Source organism: Physella acuta, unplaced genomic scaffold (assembly GCF_028476545.2).
Source record: "Physella acuta isolate Inbredline_101_S28 unplaced genomic scaffold, ASM2847654v3 ptg000760l, whole genome shotgun sequence".
NCBI classification, from domain to species: domain Eukaryota; kingdom Metazoa; phylum Mollusca; class Gastropoda; family Physidae; genus Physella; species Physella acuta.
In genome coordinates this window covers 22,679-47,839 of record NW_026732278.1, presented here as the reverse complement: position 1 = coordinate 47,839, position 25,161 = coordinate 22,679, and the positions used below count along the sequence as shown (strand labels likewise).

At 37.4% G+C, this 25,161-nt stretch overlaps 1 protein-coding gene across 7 annotated transcripts; it reads right to left on the bottom strand.

Moving 5' to 3' along the window:
• LOC131950400 (UDP-N-acetylhexosamine pyrophosphorylase) lies at positions 1 to 25,155 on the bottom strand. Of its 7 annotated transcripts, none has more exons than XM_059312518.1 (12): positions 24,995 to 25,153; positions 8,012 to 8,241; positions 7,691 to 7,838; positions 6,813 to 7,017; positions 6,471 to 6,646; positions 5,654 to 5,826; positions 5,296 to 5,489; positions 4,554 to 4,697; positions 2,927 to 3,118; positions 2,255 to 2,287; positions 1,809 to 1,878; positions 1 to 1,720 (listed from the first exon to the last, which is right to left on the bottom strand). In XM_059312518.1, the coding sequence occupies exons 2-12, from the start codon at positions 8,138 to 8,140 to the stop codon at positions 1,622 to 1,624; spliced, it is 1,563 nt and encodes a 520-aa protein (XP_059168501.1). In that variant the 5' UTR covers positions 8,141 to 8,241; positions 24,995 to 25,153; the 3' UTR covers positions 1 to 1,621. The 7 variants fall into 7 exon arrangements, with proteins under 7 accessions (XP_059168501.1, XP_059168507.1, XP_059168506.1 ...); XM_059312524.1 differs by having other exon boundaries at positions 2,927 to 3,112; positions 24,995 to 25,152; XM_059312523.1 differs by lacking the exon at positions 24,995 to 25,153 and adding an exon at positions 11,479 to 11,497.
• Between the last annotated feature and the right edge of the window lie 6 nt (positions 25,156 to 25,161).

The following is a 25,161-nucleotide window of genomic DNA, read 5'->3' as shown; positions in this document are numbered from 1 at the left end:
TTAAAGGATAAACAATTATTTGACTTGCATTCTTTACTTTTTTAGAATCTGTTAAACATTTCTTCTCATAACCAGACAACTTATTTACTAAATACCATTTATAGAATTATAGCGAAAATACAAAATTTATAGATTATGAATTATGACACCAGCACAAATATTGTAATACAAAACAATTAAACAAAAAAAAAATGTAATTTTTTTCAGTTAACTGCATCCCAGTTTATTGTTCCCCTCATTCTTATATTTAACAAAAACAATTATCAAAATTAAATCCACATTTAAATTGTGTTAATCATAAGTTAAAGATAAAAAAATCCCACCACATCAGATCCAGCTTGGTGATCTAACAGGAAGCACTGTTTCAAACAGCTTCAACAGAATCAACAATTTATCAGTGGAAATTATAAGCAATTTAAATCTAATTTGAATTGGACCAGATGCTGGTCATCACAATAGCAAGAATAATATGCACAAAATACAACATGTGGTCCCCAAAACTGAATATCTATTTCAGGAATGACAAAGTTTATTTTGAAAATAAAATTTAAAAAAGATGAGGTCTTTAGATATGAAAATAAGTTTAGAGTCTATTACCAAACCCACCTAAGACAAGTAACTATTCATCAACATACTAAAATACAAAGAACCAAACCTAAATAAATAAAACTCATTCTGTCTATTGGCATTCTTTTGATTTCCCTTAATAATAACATAGCTTTTCAATTCTAAAAAATATCAACCACTCTGAAACAAATAAAACAGCAATGTACATTATTCTAGTCTACTACACTCAATAAAATAACTTGATCACCAGAATAGCAAACCATAAATGGTCTCCAAAAAGCTAGAATTTGTGTTATAAACTCCTTGATACAAGAACTTAGAGGAAAATAAAGACATTGCCAAATGTTAAAAAATGCATGGTTAAATTACTTTCTTGAGTAGTTGAAACGGAAACCTAACTTCAACAAACATTTGAAGAACATACATTTTAAACACTTGCAGTGAAATTTTGGCATTACAATCATTTTTCCAAAATTGAAAAGCTAATGTCTAAACAGATGATGTGAGTAAATTAATTTTTTTGGTTTATTATTCATTGCATGATCATTATGAGTGACATGAAAGCAATAAATAAAATAAAGTATACACAACTGAAAATGTCTGTTACTAAAAAAAAATATTAAGGAAGACCCCATCAAAAATACAAAACAGAAATAAAAAAAAATACAATTTATTACAAAGCATATTTACAATTCTTTCTTAAAAATTTTTCATGTATTTCATGCTTCATCCTGTTCAGGTGTCAACTTTGTATACATAGTATCTTAAAAATACAATAGATGAAAACAAACTGTCATTTTAGCTCTATTTTAACATTATTCACCATAGAACATACTTAATTTGTCTATGTTTAGTTGAAGAGTAAGTTAAAGGTCACATTAATTTGTGTTCTGGATGTTCTTTTAGATGGTTGAACTTTGTTAATAACTCCTTTCAAGATGTGTTAATTGAATAGGTTTATGTAATTTAACAAAGTTAATACAGAAAAGGCATTTTTGCATAATTGTTCAAAAATATAATTCTAATAATTCTATTTATAAATTTTAAAATGTTATTAGCTCCCTTGCTTTAACACTGTGGGTTTGTTGTCTTCCCCTAATTCTATAAGCAGAGGGGGTTTAAATGACTTATCTTTCACAATGCTTTCCAAGTCCTGTAAATTAAAATTGAAATTCAATTTTAAAAAATGAAGCAAACATAACACAAATAAGATAATCAATGCAATTTTGGATATAACTTGCCTCTCCATAATAAGAAACTAAAGGAGAAACTTCACAAACAATAGTGTCTTCCTCATCCTGACTTTGTTGACTGTAAGAAAAATAATAAATTACAAAATTTAAGGAAAATAAATAACCAGTTATAACTTATAAACCTTTAAAAAAATATAATGAGCTACAAAATGTTAACAAAATGTATTGTACTATATTACTTTTTTACGACAAAATACACATATTTCTATTTTAAATCTCACATTTTAGTCTAAATTATTTTAAGTACTTCTCCAAGACAATGAAATTATATTTAGTCACATTAATACATCTGGATTCTCAACAAACTTAAACAATTAACAGTAATACAACATAGTTTGAATTTCAAGGCAACTGTGTTTAAATTATTGATACCAAAGTAAAAAAAATGGCAGCTCAATGTCAGCTTACAATAACAGACTGGAAACATTACTCACCAATTGTTACCATTTTCTTTATTGTTATTGTTTCTGAAGAAGCAACAAAGTAGACAACATTTCATGCTCATGCAAAAACATATTGTTTTAGAATAATCAGTTGAGTTTACTCAGTATTAGTTGATTTAGTTTTTTAAACGTTATGAATATCATTAGGACATACAGATAAAAATGTTATTACATACAATGAAAACAATTGTTTGGGGAATTATAATAACTTTATATTTTTGTCTATTTGATAATAAAACGGCTAGTGTTTAATTTATGGAAGTTTTTCATAATTCTGATAATTCAGATGTTTTCTTACAACACAGAAACACAAAAGAAAAAGATTGTTACATATAGAACAAAAAGGTGTTGAGAAGGATATCAAACAATTTTGTTTGGTACATCTCCAAACAAATACCTTTTGTAAAACAATTTTTTTTAAATTGAATAAAAATATTAAATTAAAGATTTTAGAAAAATTTTAAATTGGTCATATTTTAAACTGATTAAATTATAGTTTCACAATATATTTACTAGATCTATCTAGCATTCAACAGCAAATTTCTAGCTAAGTAGGGGCAGATTGGGTATATTATGTGATTAGAGCTGGTAGGGTAGTACAACACAAAAAGCTTATTCACATTAGTGAAAAAATAAAAAAATAAAATAGAATCATAGACTAACCTCTGTATGTCTGTGTAAAGTGTACCATCAGAGTGGACAAACTTTCCACCTGCAGCCAGCACAAACCGGTGATGTAAGCTCATTAGGTCATTGCGACATGTGGTGGGTGTGTCTTTTGGCTGCCCATCTGCATTTTTCAAGGGAGAAAACTCATTCTCCCTAAGCACTTCCCAGACAGCAAAATTCCTAGCACATTTGAAACACAGACACAGACAAAAAGCCAGCACAAACACAAGGGTGGGTTTTTGAAGACGGGTCAGGGTTTGATTTAAATTAGATAATCCATTAAACATATGTTAAGTAATAAAATATTTAATCCAAGGAGTTTTCAAAAATTATTTAAAATAAATATTAAAATTGTACACAAAGATATAAAATGCATTACATTTATATTTTTTAAAAAGGTTTTTAAATTTTGCAAAGCATAGGTTCCAAATATTTAAAAAATATTCCATTCCCAAAGCAAAAAGCATAAAACCAAAAGCAGAGATTAAAAAAATTAATTTATAATGAACAGAGTATATAGAGGATAATATGGCCCATGCAAAACAAAAACCAAACACCAACAGAACAAAAACAAAACAACACAAAAGAAAGAGAAAATAAAGACCCTGTTAGTTACTAAACAAAAATAAATGCAGCAAAGCAGATCATTAACAATGTTTACCACAATTTTTGTGAAATATCAGATTTTAATCTTTGTTGATCACCAAGGTATTTGTTCGACATGTTTTAACTTAAAATTTTGCAATTAATGTTTCAAATTAAATTTTTACCAAATTTTCATCATTCAAATTTTTAAAAATTAAAATCATATTTCACAAAAATTAATAATATATGTGAAGAACCTTTAAAATTAAAAATTAATTAGTGCCATGGTATGTTATCGCAAATTAATGTCAATAGTTCTGTAACTAAGAAAAAGATACTGGGAACAAAAAATTTTAAATAGATTTTATCTAAATTTACAGGAATATGAAATAAATGTTATTCATTTGAAAAAAATAAACAACTTGTATTCTATCAGAAGTGTGCAGACTTAAGGATGTTCCTAATGTAATTTTACTTTTTTCATAATAAAGGAATCAGATTTAAAAGGTTTTTACTTTAAGCCGAATCAAAAAAACTCGAAGTCCAATAAATATTTCAATTAGTTTAACCCTAGAATTATTTTATTTGGCCATATTTAAGCATTAAGTACAGCAATTACTTTAGTTAATTAATACAGCACTTAAGTGTTTTTTCCAAAGCTTTGGATATTCTACAAGAGACTACACATCCAGCACCAATTCAATAACCCCACATTCACCATTCAGACCCCATCAGAAGAGTACAACCAATTCTACAAATTCACTTCTACATTTAGTAAGCATTCTTTGTTATTAAGTTATTTGTTACTAAGCATAAATTAATGCAAACAAACCTAACATAGCAAAAGATTTAGTAAATAATAGTAATAATTTCAAGATATATTATAATAATATTTGAATCAAAATATTAAAGACAAATCTACTGAGTTCTTAAAACTTTCAGTCTTAGCAGATATTTCTTTAATATTTTGAAATTTAAAGTTATCTATTTATGTTACCTTCGGTTAAATTATCTTTCAGTGCAAAATTTGACTTACTGAGCAAAATGAAAAACATCAAACACAAATTTTTCCATTTTAATCCCATTAGGAGCATCTGGCTTTTGTAACTGGCCATTGGAGTCAACATAAGGAATTTTTTTCTTGGCCACATGGTGTTTCAACTGTGTCTCGTTTTCTTTTCTGATGAGACAAAACATACATGAATGGAAGAGTTGAGACAAACCATACATGAATGGTAGAGTTGAGACAAAACATACATGAATGGAAGAGTTGGGACAAACCATACATGAATGGAAGAGTTGGGACAAACCATACATGAATGGTAGAGTTGAGACAAAACATACATGAATGGAAGAGTTGGGACAAACCAAACATGAATGGAAGAGTTGAGACAAAACATACATGAATGGAGGAGTTGAGACAAACCATACATGAATGGAAGAGTTGAGACAAACCAAACATGAATGAAAGTGTTGGGACAAACCATACATGAATGGAAGAGTTGGGACAAACCATACATGAATGGAAGAGTTGGGACAAACCATACATGAATGGAAGAGTTGGGACAAACCATACATGAATGGAAGAGTTGGGACAAACCATACATGAATGGAAGAGTTAAGACAAAGCATACATGAATGGAGGAGTTGAGACAAACCATACATGAATGGAAGAGTTGGGACAAACCATACATGAATGGAAGAGTTAAGACAAAGCATACATGAATGGAAAAAATAATATTGTTTAGACAACTATAAAAGTATAAAGTGAAACTCACAAGCAAACAAACTTGAGGAAGTCAACTTTAAAGAAATGGTTGCATATATTTCCAGCATTAAACAGTAATCTGCCATCTGCTGTTCTTTTCTCGGCAGTCCTTAAAGTGATCTCACTGTACTCAACCACCTGGTACTTGCCATTGACCTTGCACACGACCCCAACTGCCTCCTTAGGGATTGTTTTCTCCACCACCTGTTAAATCATCTCCAACCTTCAGTTTTACCAAGCCACATTTCATTAGGTTATACAAATAAACTGACAGTTATTTGCAGGTCTGATCTTTAAAAATATATAAATCTGTGACTGTAAATTTAATCCAAATAAAAAGTTTTTGTATGAAAAAAAATTGTTGGTACCTTAGCCCCACATTCCACATCTTTGGTTAGACAAAATCCAATAAAAACAGGGTCAGCCATTTTGACCAGTATATTATCTACACAGTAAACATGGACATACTTGACACCACGAGAGGACAGGTCATCCAGGATACCCTGGTCTCTGAGAGCCTGGTACAGACCTCCATTACCAGCTGTTGAGGTAACAACCACATTTCTTAAATTTTCACCTGGTTTTTACTGGTATAAGCAAGATTCTTATTTAAACTGCCTAATTTTAGAATTTTCGCCAAATCTTCAATGAACTAGCATAAACAAACAAGCTTGGAATGTTTATACAAGTAAAAACTAAACCAAAAAAATATTTAAAAATCCAAATATGAATTATCTATCATTGAGTAACTCACTTTAATTTCTATCAGAGCCTATATTTGTGCTTATTCAATACTATTTATTTTCACCTACTAAGTTACATGGACGTAGAAGGTCTTTAGAAGAAGCTTACAAATTTGAAATGCTAAACAAATGCTTGATAATAAACAAGCATGTACAAAAACTGCATTATATATCTACATAAAGTGTTACGAAATAATAAAATTTATTAAAATGTATCTAAAAGTTACAGTTTACTCATAATTTTAAAAATAATAAAAAATCATTTTAGACATTCACTAAAAAGGTTTTAAAAAATGACTCATTAATTAAAAGACATAAGCTAATAGTTTTCATATTTTTAAATTATTATTTTTAGAATAGATCTAATTTTTATTTTCATTAATTAACCACATCAATTTCCTTTTAACTAGTCCAACATCTATGTAGAACAACCAGAACATACCTGGAGCCAAGGCCACTTTTGACTGAGATTCTAAAATTATTTTTCCATCAAAATCAAAACAAGGGAGTAAGCTCTGCTCAAACAGAATTATGTTTTCTTTGTTAAGGCCAAAATGGTTATGGCTACGGAAATAAGAATCTGTAGCTTCTTTGGTATGTTCACTTGTCATGATGTACCTGAAATAAATATAACATTTGGACTAATGCTAAAAATGTAAATAAGTAAAGACTGAAATTAATTTAGTACTTATCCACAAACATTCTAGCAGTTAGTAAGATATAAAAAGATAATTAAAAAAAGATTCCAATATTAAAAAATAAACATTTTCTCAACTTCACATACCAAGGCACATTGCAAGATTTTCCTGTTTCTTTTTCAGCCATTTTCTCCAGCTTGACAATTCTCTCTGCCTGGATCTGGTACAGTGTCTTGGCTGAGGGCAGGCCAACGTTATACATTCCTTTAGGGTAGGGAACCCCCAGCCGTGTGCCCTGACCCCCTGCCAACAGCAGCACAGCCACTTCATTGTTGCCTATGGCAGTCAGGCCTGGGGAACCAGATATACATTTTACAGTTCATTTAACACACATCCTAAAACAACACAGTTCAATGGAATTTAACAGACATGCTAAAACAACACAGTTCAACGGAATTTAACAGACATCCTAAAACAACACAGTTCAATGGAATTTAACAGACAACCTAAAACACACAACACAGTTCAACGGAATTTAACAGACATCCTAAAACACACAACACAGTTCAACGGAATTTAACAGACATCCTAAAACAACACAGTTCAACTGAATTTAACAGACATCCTAAAACAACACAGTTCAACTGAATTTAACAGACATCCTAAAACACACAACACAGTTCAATGGAATTTAACAGACATCCTAAAACAACACAGTTCAATGGAATTTAACAGACATCCTAAAACAACACAGTTCAAGGGAATTTAACAGACATCCTAAAACACCACAGTTCAACGGAATTTAACAGACATCCTAAAACACCACAGTTCAACGGAATTTAACAGACATCCTAAAACAACACAGTTCAATGGAATTTAACAGACATCCTAAAACACACACCACAGTTCAACTGAATTTTATACATTTCTTACAACACAAAAATAACATTTCAAGCTAGGTATTACTGTTCAGTTTCTAAAACAAAGAAACCATTGAATAATTAAACATAAGAAAGATGTCTACCAATATTCTCGTATTTTTTTAACAGCTCTTCACTGCTCCTGGCCACACTGCCACAGACAGCAGGCTCCAATGGCTGGAGGTGGTCGTCTATCTTTTCATTGGAATCTTTCAGAGACAGCTCTGCTTCTTTAAAATATTCATTGACCTCCTGCAATTACAATGTTATCAGCAATGTGTCAATGCTGATAATAATAACCTTATCATAACTTCACATTAAAAAAAAAGTAAACCTTTATTATGACATGCCTATGTACACTATTTGTGCTAGATTTTACTCATAAAATTGAAAAAAAAAAACAACCCAACCCAAGCATTACTCACATCAAGATTTATGTTTGAAATTTCATTGGCTAAGGAGTTCTGGAGATCTTCATTCAGATTGTCCCAGAACTGTAGCAGGTGACCTTGACCTGCAGCCTCACAGTTTTTCTTCAACGCTGTTATGTCCATATTCAACTAGTTGGTATTAAATGAGTCCCACCAAAGATTTTCAACAAAATGTACACAGTTGTATGCCAACTTTTGTCTCTACCTCTTGATGACTCAGATTACTGAAACAGGATCAACCAAAATTACAGGCATTTGACAGAGTAGGTAAATGTTGAAATAAAACACATTTCACAGATATTTAGAAACCCTATGGCGTGTATATATTTAGCCAACCTATGGTGTGCATGTATTGAATCACCCTTCTATGATGCACATGTATTTAGCCACCCTATGGTGTGCATGTATTGAATCACCCTTCTATGATGCACATGTATTTAGCCAACCTATGGTGTGCATGTATTGAATCACCCTTCTATGATGCACATGTATTTAGCCAACCTATGGTGTGCATGTATTGAATCACCCTTCTATGATGCACATGTATTTAGCCACCTTATGGTGTGCATGTATTGAATCACCCTTCTATGATGCACATGTATTTAGCCACCTTATGGTGTGCATGTATTGAATCACCCTTCTATGATGCACATGTATTTAGCCACCTTATGTGTTCAGATAGAGAGCTGTTTTTTTCAGGGAATGTTCTCTATCTAAACACTAGAGGTCAAAGGTTACTCCACAAGGTGATAAGCTCTTGTGATGTTGAAGGTCAGACCACACTTTGACTGTTTGGTTTATCAGCATGTACAACACCTAACTTCTGTTAGAATGTGTGGCTAATTAGCCTCTACAACACCTAACTTCTGTTAGAATGTGTGGCTAATTAGCCTCTACAACACCTAACTTCTGTTAGAATGTGTGGCTAATTAGCCTCTACAACACCTAACTTCTGTTAGAATGTGTGGCTAATTAGCCTCTACAACACCTAACTTCTGTTAGAATGTGTGGCTAATTAGCCTCTACAACAACTAACTTCTCAATGTGTGGCTAATTAGCCTCTACAACACCTAACTTCTGTTCGAATGTGTGGCTAATTAGCCTCTACAACACTTAACTTCTGTTAGAATGTGTGGCTAATTAGCCTCTACAACACCATTATTATTATTGGAGGTGAGAGTACCTAACAGAAACAAGCCTACAAGACAGACAGTGGTAGTTACACCGGCTGTGAGCCCAACTGCTTGATACTTTAATCAATAGACATTTATTTATTGAATGCAAGCATCAGCAAACATAACCAAATGTGTTTATCCTCTGTGTGTAGACCGTGGGTCAGGGGCCGCTTTTGTGCCGTGCAGAAATATAATGTTCTAATAGTTCAGTAAAATTACAGTCAAAGACATTTTTTAAATAGCCAGCATATACATCGTTTTCTTTTAAATAACAACATACTCGTTAAAGAGCTCATTTCATTCACTCGAGGAGGGGGGGGGGGGGGGGGGGGGCAGAGGTCATCCATAAAAGACGTCACGCTTTTTGGACGATTCCCCCCCCCCCCTTTTCCCCTCAATCACTCAAAGCCAGACCCCCTAAAATGACGTCACACCTCACCCTTCAACCCCCCCCCTTTTCAAAACTGCAGTTGAATTTTTTTTTTAAACATTGATATTTTTCCAAAATCTTGTCTGAACTCTGTCTACATAGAGTATTTAAATCAATTCCTATTTAAAAATTTCTAAAACGCAACCCCCCCCCCACTAAAACTCGCTTTATAACATTGCTTTTTTTATAATGCACAAGTGTGACTCACACCATCTGAACCCCCCCCCCCCCCCCCCCCTCATCACACACCGTCACAAAATTACGGACCTCCCCCCCCCAAAGTGTGACGTCATTTATGGACGACCCCCGCGTATATAAATGACGTTATGCTTAACAGGACAAGCTTAACAGGAGTGTGACGTCATGTGTGGACGATCCCATGCCCCCATTCCAAGAATCCCGGATCGCGGTTTACAGAGGGTTCCCGTTTTCAGACCGTCCCCATACATAAAAAACAACAACCGGGTTACTGATGCGACGCATGAAGAATGAGAAGAAAATAACAGCAATGCGGGAGAATCTGTTCCGGTTCAGAGGTTGACCAATCAGATCGTGAGCCACCCGTGTGGATATGACCTACCTATACTAGTATAAGCAACTTAAAGAACAATTTTTAAAAATGTAACGCGCTGTTATTAAACTTGAAAGACAAAACTAGTGCACACGCGGCAGATAATAAATAACACAACAGGTAGTTTAAAAGGCTTCTTTGTGAAGGTAACTCATTATTTGTATCTGTGAAAAACGTGGATAGTCTAGGGGTCCGACTAGTACATGGAGATAGGGCTTTAGTTTATCACTGGACCCAGTTACAACAGTAAACATAAAGGCGGGGTAAAACACCAATGGTGAATCTAGGTGAAGCTCAGCAACAGAACTCACTCAATGTGTGTACTGCGTCAATGTCGGGAGCAAAAGATGTCAACAAGTTCTCATCAAACGTTAAGCTTGATACATGTATCCACACTCAACAGCAATATAGCACTTACATAAACCTTTGACGTCCACAGAACAGCATTATAGCACTTAGATAAACCTTTAGCGACCGCAGAACTGCACTTACATAAACCTTTGACGTCCACAGAACAGCACTACATCACTTACATAAACCTTTGACGTCCACAGAACAGCACTACATCACTTACATAAACCTTTGACGTCCACAGAACAGCACTACATCACTTACATAAACCTTTGACGTCCACAGAACAGCACTATAGCACTTACATAAACCTTTGACGTCCACAGAACAGCACTTACACGAGTAACACAGCACCCGACACCTTTGGTCAAACGTCACACTGCCACACTATTTATAACCTAGCCCGCCATATCTCATGCAACTAGCGGTCTAAAGATAACACACTAAACCAATATCTATGATGCAATAGAAATAAAAATAACATTCCGTTCCGCGAATCTTACATACAAGTTCCGAGTTTATCTTCAATTCTTTGTTTACATACTAATTGCTTGCGTCACCTAATTGCTGATTTTAACGCCACGTATCCCACAATCACAACAGTTACGTAAACATGAGTAGTTAGGTTTACCGAGGGATTAGCTAATAATCCGTAAGAACATGACAATACCGAGAAACTTACGCTCGACGTTAGCAGAAGCAAATGTTACCCTTCATCCGTCGACCATAAGGGCCACAAATCCCTGTCCGTCGGCTTTTATAGCAAAGGGCAATAACCCACTTGCAAGGCCCGGCTAGACGCTAACGGGGCTATAAATAAACATGAAGCGACGTGGTAAAAAAAGCGAGACATGCAATAATCTCAGGCACCCCCTTCTTCCTTGTCACAATATTAACTTTCTTACGGGATATATTTCAATAGATAAAAACTTACGGCACAGTACTAAATACATCCGGTTGTCAAATATGCGAGACGGTAGCGGAGACAATAATATAAATATCACGTGTGATGTGTGGGAGAGACAAAGATAGAAATATCAGGTGTGATATGTGGGGAGAGACAAAGATAGAGATGTCAAGAGTGGTGTGTGGGGAGAGACAAGGATAGAAATACCAGGTGTGATGTGTGGGGAGAGACAAGGATAGAGATGTCAAGAGTGGTGTGTGGGGAGAGACAAGGATATAAATACCAGGTGTGATGTGTGAGGAGAGACAAGGATAGAAATACCAGGTGTGATGTGTGGGGGAAGAGGCAGCTATGTCGTCGTATAAATTTAGAAGAGGGGGTGCGTTTGAGGGCGTCATTGAACCGTGAAGCCCAAGTTCACCCAGTGTCTGCCTGCGTCCAACGAAAGAAATATCTATTTCTGTCAAACCTCGCCCCATCATTAAATCAATGTGTCACGCGAGCTAACACGTAGATAATCCTGGACGGGCAACTGGTCAGACTTAAAGAAACAGACTCTCTTTTTATGCTAATCGGCCACTCGTTAGATTTTCAGATAAATCCATCATTAATAAAGCGGGAGTGATCTCACCTAAACGGTCTCGTATCTTTTTAAGGTGAAAGAAACCGGTACATACAATTTAACGCTTATATATGGAACTTCATCTACCTATCTTAAATGGTACTCAAGTTATCGGCTTTTGAGCATTGTGAGATCAAGAAATCTGCCCCCCCCCCCCAGATAACATCATAACATTAGTGAGACGAATCTTGGTACTAGTTCACTACCCCACAATCCGACCCACTCAACTGCTGCATGTTATAAAATGCCTAGGGTAACTCATAAAAGATTTTAGGCTATAAATATGTTTGACAGTGACATGGATAAGAAAAGAAATATATAACCGCCCCAGTACACTGGGGTTGGCTCTAGGCTAGCTATAGAAGACTTCACAATGACATTTACAGCTGCAGAATATCTCCAATATGCTAGCAGTCAACATGACAACTATGGTAAAGGACGATTACAGTATATCCCCCCAATACGCTAGTAAATATTACAACTTAACTTTGGTATATGACAATTACCCCAAATGACACACCCTGTATCAGATAGCTAAGGACGAAGAACCACTTACTTAATCAGGAAAACGATTGGGCACAAATAAACGAGATAACACCACCACATACCCGCGTCATTAGACAATCTAGTAACAGGTTAACATGAGACGTTTCACACCACCACATACCCGCGTCATTAGACAGTCTAGTAACAGGTTAACATGAGACGTTTCACACCACCACATACCCGCGTCATTAGACAGTCTAGTAACAGGTTAACATGAGACGTTTCACACCACCACATACCCGCGTCATTAGACAGTCTAGTAACAGGTTGACATGAGACGTTTCACACCACCACATACCCGCGTCATTAGACAGTCTAGTAACAGGTTGACATGAGACGTTTCACACCACCACATACCCGCGTCATTAGACAATCTAGTAACATGTTGACATGAGACGTTTCACACCACCACATACCCGCGTCATTAGACAACCTAGTAACAGGTTAACATGAGACGTTTCACACCACCACATACCCGCGTCATTAGACAGTCTAGTAACAGGTTGACATGAGACGTTTCACACCACCACATACCCGCGTCATTAGACAATCTAGTAACAGGTTGACATGAGACGTTTCACACCACCACATACCCGCGTCATTAGACAATCTAGTAACAGGTTAACATGAGACGTTTCAAACTGCCACATACCCGCGTCATTAGACAGTCTAGTAACAGGTTAACATGAGACGTTTCACACCACCACATACCCGCGTCATTAGACAATCTAGTAACATGTTGACATGAGACGTTTCACACCACCACATACCCGCGTCATTAGACAACCTAGTAACAGGTTGACATGAGACGTTTCACACCACCACATACCCGCGTCATTAGACAATCTAGTAACAGGTTAACATGAGACGTTTCAAACTGCCACATACCCGCGTCATTAGACAGTCTAGTAACAGGTTAACATGAGTCGTTTCACACCACCACATACCCGCGTCATTAGACAGTCTAGTAACAGGTTAACATGAGACGTTTCACACCACCACATACCCGCGTCATTAGACAATCTAGTAACAGGTTAACATGAGACGTTTCACACCACCACATACCCGCGTCATTAGACAATCTAGTAACAGGTTAACATGAGACGTTTCAAACTGCCACATACCCGCGTCATTAGACAGTCTAGTAACAGGTTAACATGAGACGTTTCAAACTGCCACATACCCGCGTCATTAGACAGTCTAGTAACAGGTTAACATGAGACGTTTCACACTGCCACATACCCGCGTCATTAGACAGTCTAGTAACAGGTTAACATGAGACGTTTCACACCACCACATACCCGCGTCATTAGACAATCTAGTAACAGGTTGACATGAGACGTTTCACACCACCACATACCCGCGTCATTAGACAATCTAGTAACAGGTTAACATGAGACGTTTCACACCACCACATACCCGCGTCATTAGACAATCTAGTAACAGGTTAACATGAGACGTTTCACACCACCACATACCCGCGCCATTAGACAACCTAGTAACAGGTTAACATGAGACGTTTCAAACTGCCACATACCCGCGTCATTAGACAGTCTAGTAACAGGTTAACATGAGACGTTTCACACCACCACATACCCGCGTCATTAGACAGTCTAGTAACAGGTTAACATGAGACGTTTCACACCACCACATACCCGCGTCATTAGACAATCTAGTAACAGGTTAACATGAGACGTTTCACACCACCACATACCCGCGTCATTAGACAGTCTAGTAACAGGTTAACATGAGACGTTTCACACTGCCACATACCCGCGTCATTAGACAGTCTAGTAACAGGTTAACATGAGACGTTTCACACCACCACATACCCGCGTCATTAGACAATCTAGTAACAGGTTGACATGAGACGTTTCACACCACCACATACCCGCGTCATTAGACAATCTAGTAACAGGTTAACATGAGACGTTTCACACCACCACATACCCGCGTCATTAGACAATCTAGTAACAGGTTAACATGAGACGTTTCACACCACCACATACCCGCGTCATTAGACAACCTAGTAACAGGTTAACATGAGACGTTTCAAACTGCCACATACCCGCGTCATTAGACAGTCTAGTAACAGGTTAACATGAGACGTTTCACACCACCACATACCCGCGTCATTAGACAGTCTAGTAACAGGTTAACATGAGACGTTTCACACCACCACATACCCGCGTCATTAGACAATCTAGTAACAGGTTAACATGAGACGTTTCACACCACCACATACCCGCGTCATTAGACAACCTAGTAACAGGTTAACATGAGACGTTTCACACCACCACATACCCGCGTCATTAGACAATCTAGTAACAGGTTAACATATGACGTTTCAAACTGCCACATACCCGCGTCATTAGACAACCTAGTAACAGGTTAACATGAGATGTTTCACACCACCACATACCCGCGTCATTAGACAAGCTAGTAACAGGTTAACATGAGACGTTTCAAACTGCCACATACCCGCGTCATTAGACAACCTAGTAACAGGTTAACATGAGATGTTTCACACCACCACATACCCGCGTCATTAGACAAGCTAGTAACAGGTTAACATGAGACGTTTCACACCACCACATACCCGCGTCATTAGACAATCTAGTAACAGGTTAACATGAGACGTTTCACACCACCACATACCCGCGTCATTAGACAACCTAGTAACAGGTTAACATGAGACGTTTCACACCACCACATACCCGCGTCATTAGACAATCTAGTAACAGGTTAACATATGACGTTTCAAACTGCCACATACCCGCGTCATTAGACAACCTAGTAACAGGTTAACATGAGATGTTTCACACCACCACATACCCGCGTCATTAGACAAGCTAGTAACAGGTTAACATGAGACGTTTCACACCACCACATACCCGCGTCATTAGACAATCTAGTAACAGGTTAACATGAGACGTTTCACACCACCACATACCCGCGTCATTAGACAGTCTAGTAACAGGTTAACATGAGACGTTTCAAACTGCCACATACCCGCGTCATTAGACAGTCTAGTAACAGGTTAACATGAGACGTTTCACACCACCACATACCCGCGTCATTAGACAATCTAGTAACATGTTGACATGAGACGTTTCACACCACCACATACCCGCGTCATTAGACAACCTAGTAACAGGTTGACATGAGACGTTTCACACCACCACATACCCGCGTCATTAGACAATCTAGTAACAGGTTAACATGAGACGTTTCAAACTGCCACATACCCGCGTCATTAGACAGTCTAGTAACAGGTTAACATGAGTCGTTTCACACCACCACATACCCGCGTCATTAGACAGTCTAGTAACAGGTTAACATGAGACGTTTCACACCACCACATACCCGCGTCATTAGACAATCTAGTAACAGGTTAACATGAGACGTTTCACACCACCACATACCCGCGTCATTAGACAATCTAGTAACAGGTTAACATGAGACGTTTCAAACTGCCACATACCCGCGTCATTAGACAGTCTAGTAACAGGTTAACATGAGACGTTTCAAACTGCCACATACCCGCGTCATTAGACAGTCTAGTAACAGGTTAACATGAGACGTTTCACACTGCCACATACCCGCGTCATTAGACAGTCTAGTAACAGGTTAACATGAGACGTTTCACACCACCACATACCCGCGTCATTAGACAATCTAGTAACAGGTTGACATGAGACGTTTCACACCACCACATACCCGCGTCATTAGACAATCTAGTAACAGGTTAACATGAGACGTTTCACACCACCACATACCCGCGTCATTAGACAATCTAGTAACAGGTTAACATGAGACGTTTCACACCACCACATACCCGCGCCATTAGACAACCTAGTAACAGGTTAACATGAGACGTTTCAAACTGCCACATACCCGCGTCATTAGACAGTCTAGTAACAGGTTAACATGAGACGTTTCACACCACCACATACCCGCGTCATTAGACAGTCTAGTAACAGGTTAACATGAGACGTTTCACACCACCACATACCCGCGTCATTAGACAATCTAGTAACAGGTTAACATGAGACGTTTCACACCACCACATACCCGCGTCATTAGACAGTCTAGTAACAGGTTAACATGAGACGTTTCACACTGCCACATACCCGCGTCATTAGACAGTCTAGTAACAGGTTAACATGAGACGTTTCACACCACCACATACCCGCGTCATTAGACAATCTAGTAACAGGTTGACATGAGACGTTTCACACCACCACATACCCGCGTCATTAGACAATCTAGTAACAGGTTAACATGAGACGTTTCACACCACCACATACCCGCGTCATTAGACAATCTAGTAACAGGTTAACATGAGACGTTTCACACCACCACATACCCGCGTCATTAGACAACCTAGTAACAGGTTAACATGAGACGTTTCAAACTGCCACATACCCGCGTCATTAGACAGTCTAGTAACAGGTTAACATGAGACGTTTCACACCACCACATACCCGCGTCATTAGACAGTCTAGTAACAGGTTAACATGAGACGTTTCACACCACCACATACCCGCGTCATTAGACAATCTAGTAACAGGTTAACATGAGACGTTTCACACCACCACATACCCGCGTCATTAGACAACCTAGTAACAGGTTAACATGAGACGTTTCACACCACCACATACCCGCGTCATTAGACAATCTAGTAACAGGTTAACATATGACGTTTCAAACTGCCACATACCCGCGTCATTAGACAACCTAGTAACAGGTTAACATGAGATGTTTCACACCACCACATACCCGCGTCATTAGACAAGCTAGTAACAGGTTAACATGAGACGTTTCAAACTGCCACATACCCGCGTCATTAGACAACCTAGTAACAGGTTAACATGAGATGTTTCACACCACCACATACCCGCGTCATTAGACAAGCTAGTAACAGGTTAACATGAGACGTTTCACACCACCACATACCCGCGTCATTAGACAATCTAGTAACAGGTTAACATGAGACGTTTCACACCACCACATACCCGCGTCATTAGACAACCTAGTAACAGGTTAACATGAGACGTTTCACACCACCACATACCCGCGTCATTAGACAATCTAGTAACAGGTTAACATATGACGTTTCAAACTGCCACATACCCGCGTCATTAGACAACCTAGTAACAGGTTAACATGAGATGTTTCACACCACCACATACCCGCGTCATTAGACAAGCTAGTAACAGGTTAACATGAGACGTTTCACACCACCACATACCCGCGTCATTAGACAATCTAGTAACAGGTTAACATGAGACGTTTCACACCACCACATACCCGCGTCATTAGACAGTCTAGTAACAGGTTAACATGAGACGTTTCACACCACCACATACCCGCGTCATTAGACAGTCTAGTAACAGGTTAACATGAGACGTTTCACACCACCACATACCCGCGTCATTAGACAATCTAGTAACAGGTTAACATGAGACGTTTCACACCACCACATACCCGCGTCATTAGACAACCTAGTAACAGGTTAACATGAGACGTTTCAAACTGCCACATACCCGCGTCATTAGACAGTCTAGTAACAGGTTAACATGAGACGTTTCACACCACCACATACCCGCGTCATTAGACAATCTAGTAACAGGTTAACATGAGACGTTTCACACCACCACATACCCGCGTCATTAGACAGTCTAGTAACAGGTTAACATGAGACGTTTCACACCACCACATACCCGCGTCATTAGACAGTCTAGTAACAGGTTAACATGAGACGTTTCAACTGCCACATACCCGCGTCATTAGACAGTCTAGTAACAGGTTAACATGAGTCGTTTCACACCACCACATACCCGCGTCATTAGACAATCTAGTAACAGGTTGACATGAGACGTTTCAAACTGCCACATACCCGCGTCATTAGACAACCCAGTAACAGGTCAACATGAGACGTTTCAAACCGCCACTACCAAACATCAGGTGACTACAGTAGGATCGAATCCAGGTATGTGATGGCTGCGCTACGACTGAAAGAACTTCAAGATGGTTCACACCTACAGCAAGATTGACATTTAGGTTTTAACTTTTATGAGGATATTTCTGTGTATTTTGTTCTCGAGTTCTCCGGTCTATTCGAATAAGACTTTCAGGTACTAAGAATTAGGGAGGATGTATTACACTTAAAGAACAAAACAGAGCTATCTCCATGGCTTTCTAAGAATAGCCAGACACAAAAAAAACAACGGGATCTCCTGCACCATCCACTGTCTGTCATGTGAAGAATTGTGACATCGATAAAGCTAAATAAAATAACAAATCCCACGTAAGAAGTCTGGTCATAAAGATCCGTCTAGGGACTCTGCAACAGTGGCTTCATTCAAACAGTGTAATCAGGAGGATAGACGGTGTGTGTGTGTGGGGGGGGGGGGGGGGTTGAATAAAACCAAGGCCATTTACATCCGCATTGCGTATTTCATCTTGAGAAAAAAATTAGAGGAGGCTCTAGCGCACCTTAACCTACAGCAATATGACAGTAAAAACAACAACTCCCAACGTCATTCCTTCACTGACTGCAGTAGTTATTTAGTCACGTTTATCCAAAGAGTTTCATTTTCTTTAATATAAATTGCTATAAATCTCTTCCTGTTGTTAGATGTACCCATTCCGTCACGTTGGTACACATCTTTGCCCAACAGAGTCTTAAATGAAGCATACATTTCCCCAAGTATATTACCAGCATCACACGACCGGCTAGTCCACTATAGGTAACATACAGCGTTAAAGAACAAGATTTGTGTGTGTGGACGCCATGGACCAGTTCGTATACCAAACAATGTAGCAACATCAGTTTGTTCTGGTGCCAACAGTAACAACACATTAAAATTACACGTGTCTTGACACCTCTAGGGTTTAAAAAAACAGCTACAAGAAGGAAGTGCGATCTATATGAAAGTCGCGTCAATGCATACGTAACACTAAAGGAAGGGCGTAGGAATTAAGGCATGCACTATCTTCTGGAAATTGAAAAAAAAAACACCATTCAATTGATCATGCAATTAAATCAGGAAGACGCAAGTGATCGTGTCAAACACGTGACCTTGTTGTCATCAAAGTTCAGCTAATCAGGAGACGATTGGTTATCGGCACCAGTGATCGCTGGCTCAGGATATCAGCTGGTCCGTCCAATCGCTAGGTATGTGGCTACAGACCGTTATCTACACAACTTCCTGCTTCGTTAGCTCCGATAAACCAGTCCCCGAACGTCACCAGGTGATTCAAAGAATTAAAACACTACACCTGTCCAAACGACTTGCAGCAGTTTGTTTACCAATAAAAGGTGAAGCAGAAGTGGCATTCAGTCTCATGCATGATCGGCTACATACAGTCAACGGTCAAGATGGCTGAAGGGAACAAAAAACCGTCGGTCGTAATTTTGGATTTTGAAAATGCGTCACAAAACTCGACACAGCGAGGTCAGGAAGGTCAGATCAATGGTGGACATCTGTGCATTCCAGCCCAGAGTCTGAAGGGTTAAATAAAAAAATGACACAAACACAGACACCAAAAGACAGCGGCACGATGGAGGGGGGGGGGGGGGGGGGTTACAAACATTTATATCGTCTGTGAAATCACATTTTTAAAGTATTTGTCTGAGCCAGCACGAACAAGGGCGTGTCCTGTGGGTGACATCGCCAAGCTCAGGTCAGAGAGATCACCTGGACTCAACACTCGGCATGCCTGACCCTGAGACAATCGGCTTACACCAGAGGAGCCGGTGGGGCAGATCTCCCAGTACACTAGTACAACCATCCCTAGGGGAATGCACAACATTTCAACTTTGGTATGGTGAAACACGGTACTGATGTAATACGTGGTACAGGTGCAATACGTAGTACTAGTGCAATACATGGTACTGATGTAACACATAGTACTGATGTAACACATAGTACTGATGTAACACATAGTACTGATGTAATACACGGTACTGACATAACATATGGTAATGGTGTAACAAATGGTACTAATGTAATCCATGAAAATAACATAATACACAGTAATCTATATATATAATTCTCTTCTTGGAGACGTTAGAAAACAAGCTGCAAGCGCGCCTTGCAGTCCCCTCTCTTCCTCTCTATCACTACCACCCCCACATGGTCTGGTGAGCAGTGGTTCACGCTAAATGTTTACAATCATAGAGCCGGGTTTAGTGACGGCTATTAGAGGCAGATAGTTTAGTTTGAAACGATTTTAAACTTAGAGGAGGTAACTAAGAGGAGGCTGCTTTCACGGGGGAGGGGTGTATAGGGTAGGGGTTGGGGGAAAGGGGGGGGGGGGGTAGTGTTTTAAAGCAAATATTTTCAGGGCAGGGGCAACATTGGTACTGTCGAATTCACAAATTATGAATTACTGAAAAGTAGAAAATAAAACAACTAAAATGCGGCGTATGATACGCCGCGGGTCGGCTCGTAATATGTAATGCACAAAACTGACATAATACACAGTACTGGATTAATATATCATACCAATAAAATAAATAACAGGCAGTATTTAAATTATTCGTGTTTTGCCTACCACATTGCACTTTATTATTCCATTCTTATTATATAATTATTTTTTTCCAACACCAAAACAAAGTCTTCTTCTTCGTTCTTAATTTTTAGTGTTGGGAGGGATCGAGCCTTAACTGCCAGAGAGTTTGAAATCGAGACTTTCCTTTTTTTTTAATTTATCAACCATGAGCTTTGCCGACTCGACCATGCTTCCATCACAATTAAGCATTACGTGTCAACTGGTGATGCGCCATTGAGGCCATTGACTCCGATTTCAGCCTGCTTTTCTTTTTGGATTTGCTTCCATAGCCTTTGTCCAACCAAGAACAAACTACAAGGCAGCAGTTGTTTGATTTTGGAGTTGTCTCTCCTAGAAGAGTGGCTGTCCCCAGCTAACGAGCCTCATCTGCCCGAGGGTTCGAACTCGAGACTTTTCGGTTTAGCAACCATGAGCTTTACCGACTCGACCACGCCGATGTAGTTTTTTAAAAGGGAAGTAATAATTTTTTGTGTGATCTATCAAGGGAAATAATTGGCAATTAAGGAACAAAGTGAAGTAATTTTTTAAAATTTTGTGAAGGATGATATTTTCTTTGACTTTGTTTATCCCAGATGACGTTAATTAAAATGATACTTTTGAAAAATAAACTTTTCTTACAAAACCATCCATAATAATTATTTTAAACACTCATTTTGATAATAAACGCTTTAAGAATGTTACACTATACAGAGCCACAGAATCCATTTGATCTTTTTATATTAGGTTAGTCAACACAACACCATATCAAAGGCACACACTGATTAAGAGACTTAAATGGTTCCGTTAAAAACCCAGCTGTTCAATGGCATTTATGTTGTTTTTAAAGTAATTTGTATTACTTTTGGCGGAGAAAATTATATACATTTCATAGTGTACGTCTTGATAATTAGATCTATATATCTAAATCAAATCTAAACAAAATAGTTCATTTCTTTTTATTCTAAAATTGGAAGATGATGCCATTAGTTTTGTAACTTTCTGTAGTATAAACATGTGACGCCCTGATGTTTAGTGTTCTTGTAACAACAATAAACACTTTTTCGGTTGCAGAATTTAAAAAATGTGTTTCTACATTCGAATATGCTTATATTTTTATGTTCCTTATTTAAATAAAAAATTAGTTCAGACATGTTAACCATCCAACATATTATTTTCAGCAAAAGTCTGTATCTTTAAACTCTCCATATATCGCTGAACATATTGATCACATACCTTAAAAATTTAGTGGACAGAGAGAGATGGAAGTGCGCACATGGGCTTTTATATATTAAGATATGACCATCATGGTCTAGCAGGGAGGAGATCAAAGAGGAATCAGTACCACTGCCCTCCCCTTAAAATTCCTCACCTCCTTAAAACTAGTAAGTTATCACATACAATACTTCAAATCCCTTTGTAGATTTCAGTCTAACACAGATTGCATGTTATGTAATTTATAGCATACATGGTCCAGAAGGGAGATCATTTATAGCACACATGGCTTATCAGGAGAAAGGCAGATTGGTTAGTACCACTCATTTTTATATCCAAGAATCTTAATTCAGAACAGATGATTTCCTGTTAAACTAAGTCTATGGTATGTACCAATATGTAAAATGTGAAATGGGTCTAACGGAACCTAGTGATAGCTGGTATCATATAATGTATAGTGTATACACAGCATAAACTATTGAGGGGTGAGCATAAAATAATTTTTATTGTGAAATGTGTCCAAACTAATGCCCCATGGCCCAGCTCCATATACCCTAAATACTGATTGTTGGGGTATAGCTCTAAACCAATTTAAACTAAATTTAATAGCCTTTGTTATTATTTTTTATAATGGGTACAGTGTACTTGAATAATGTTGCAAGATTTTTAATAATTATAACAGAAAATAAATACTTGGATTAGCAGAAATCTAAAAAAAATGTATAGGTGCTAAAAGTGGTGCCCTGCAGTCAGTAGCTCACATAAACTAAAGATTTTAAAAACATTAGAAACATTAGTAAAATGTTTAGTAGAGTTAGGTTCTATAATGGAGGCAGCTGAGTTTGGTGGGATGGCTTCATTCATTATTGTTGATTATTGGAGGAGAAATAAAATTTAAAAAAAAAACGTTATAGATACAGAGAACTTGAAAATCTTTTTTTTCTGTTTAAGACTTAATTATGAGAAAACTCTTTTGTAGAACAAACATTGATTGGCTGTACAAGAACTCCATGATGGATCTACTGAAAACCAGACTTTGTAGTAATTTGTAGGCCTACTTAAAACTTTGATAACATTTTTAGATAAAAAATTATTTTTTTAAAAATCTACATGATATAGCTCTGCCATGTTTGTTTCCATTTTCAGTGATAAAAAACTACATTTTGCTTACCTTTGGTAACAAAAAATACTAAAAACATCAAATGGACCCTATATATATTAATTTTAAGTCCAACAAAAACCTCAAAGTTTTTACAACCATATTATTAATTTTAATAGCATCACACCCAATTTTTATTCTTTCACATTACTAGCTTTAGCAGATTTTATTGTCTTAAAACTATAGATTACCTTAAATACTTAGGGATGGAGTGGCTTAGCGGTAGACAGCTAATCTGTAAGTCTTTAATTCAAATCCGGGTTCAAGTCAACAGACCTTGAAATTCCCTGAGTCTACCCAGCTTTAAAGGGTACCCAACTGTTAGGGTAAGTAAAGGTGGCTGGGCATAGTGCTGACTACACTATCCCTTCATATGTCAAGGTCACAGAAACAGGTTTTGGGAGGGGAACCTTAAATATTTATTATTATCTATTATATTTAGTAATATAAAAGTTAGTATTTGTTAGGCAAACCATTCGACTGGAATGATTAGATGATTAGAATTAGAGTTTAGTTAGAGTAGAGTGATTAATTTCCAGACTATTATTAGATAGGCTAACTACTAAGTTTAACTAACTAGTACTACTCTAGCCTAGAGTCCAGACTACTAGAATAGATAATAGATATAGTACTAGATCATCTAGTCTAGTTCTAGTACATGAGTACTCAGTACTTGTGAGTCAGTGCTGTTGTACTGACTTCACGGCACTAGATTTAGATCTTGATCTAGACTAGTTATTAGTTAAGACTAGATCTAGAGTTCAGAATAGTTCAGAAGTTCAGCTAGTTCATCATTCAGTCAACTAGGCGGTAATCTATCGTTTTGGGTACGTAAAATCGCCCGCGGCTATTTATGTACGAAAACGTTACCTCATTGTCAAGGCTTTAATAGAATTATATTGTCATATATTTGTGTCAAATATTATAGATAAATGAATAATAAACCTAAATCAATGGCTAAATATATCGATATAGGCCAGAAATTAACTATAAACAGCAGTGTCTGAGAGCAAGATTTGCTATATAAACAGCAGCCATTTGTAAAATAGAGTGGCTTCCCCCTGAATCTGGCGCTAAAAGCTTATGAAAATAAAACTTAGACAAGATGGCTGCTGTAGTAAATGAGCATGGTTGCATCTGTTGGAAACATCGCTAGTCTTCATTAATTACGGAAAAGTTTTAATTCAATTGTTTAAAAACAGGTACATAAATGAATCAAGGAAACATTTTTGAATTTTTTAAAACATAAATCCTCCTCAAAATGTGAAATAATTATTAAAATTTAAGGAGTCACCTGTTTTTCACATTACAAATCGCGGGCGATTTTACGTACCCAAAACGATAGATTACCAACTAGGCGATCCGTTCGTTTTAAATTTAGAATTTTTTATTTTAGAAGACATGATTTGTAAATTACTTTAAAATAGTGAATATTAACTTACCTTATGCCTAACTGCAAATTTATATCTAGATCTACTCAGAGCATCCGCTTTCTCAATTTAGGAAAACCGGGACAAACGAATGATTTTTCACATCTACAATAAAGAGATGGGAGGAGATGGGTATCTCCGTGTAAACAGGAAGGAGGACGTGTGTGGTTCATACAAAA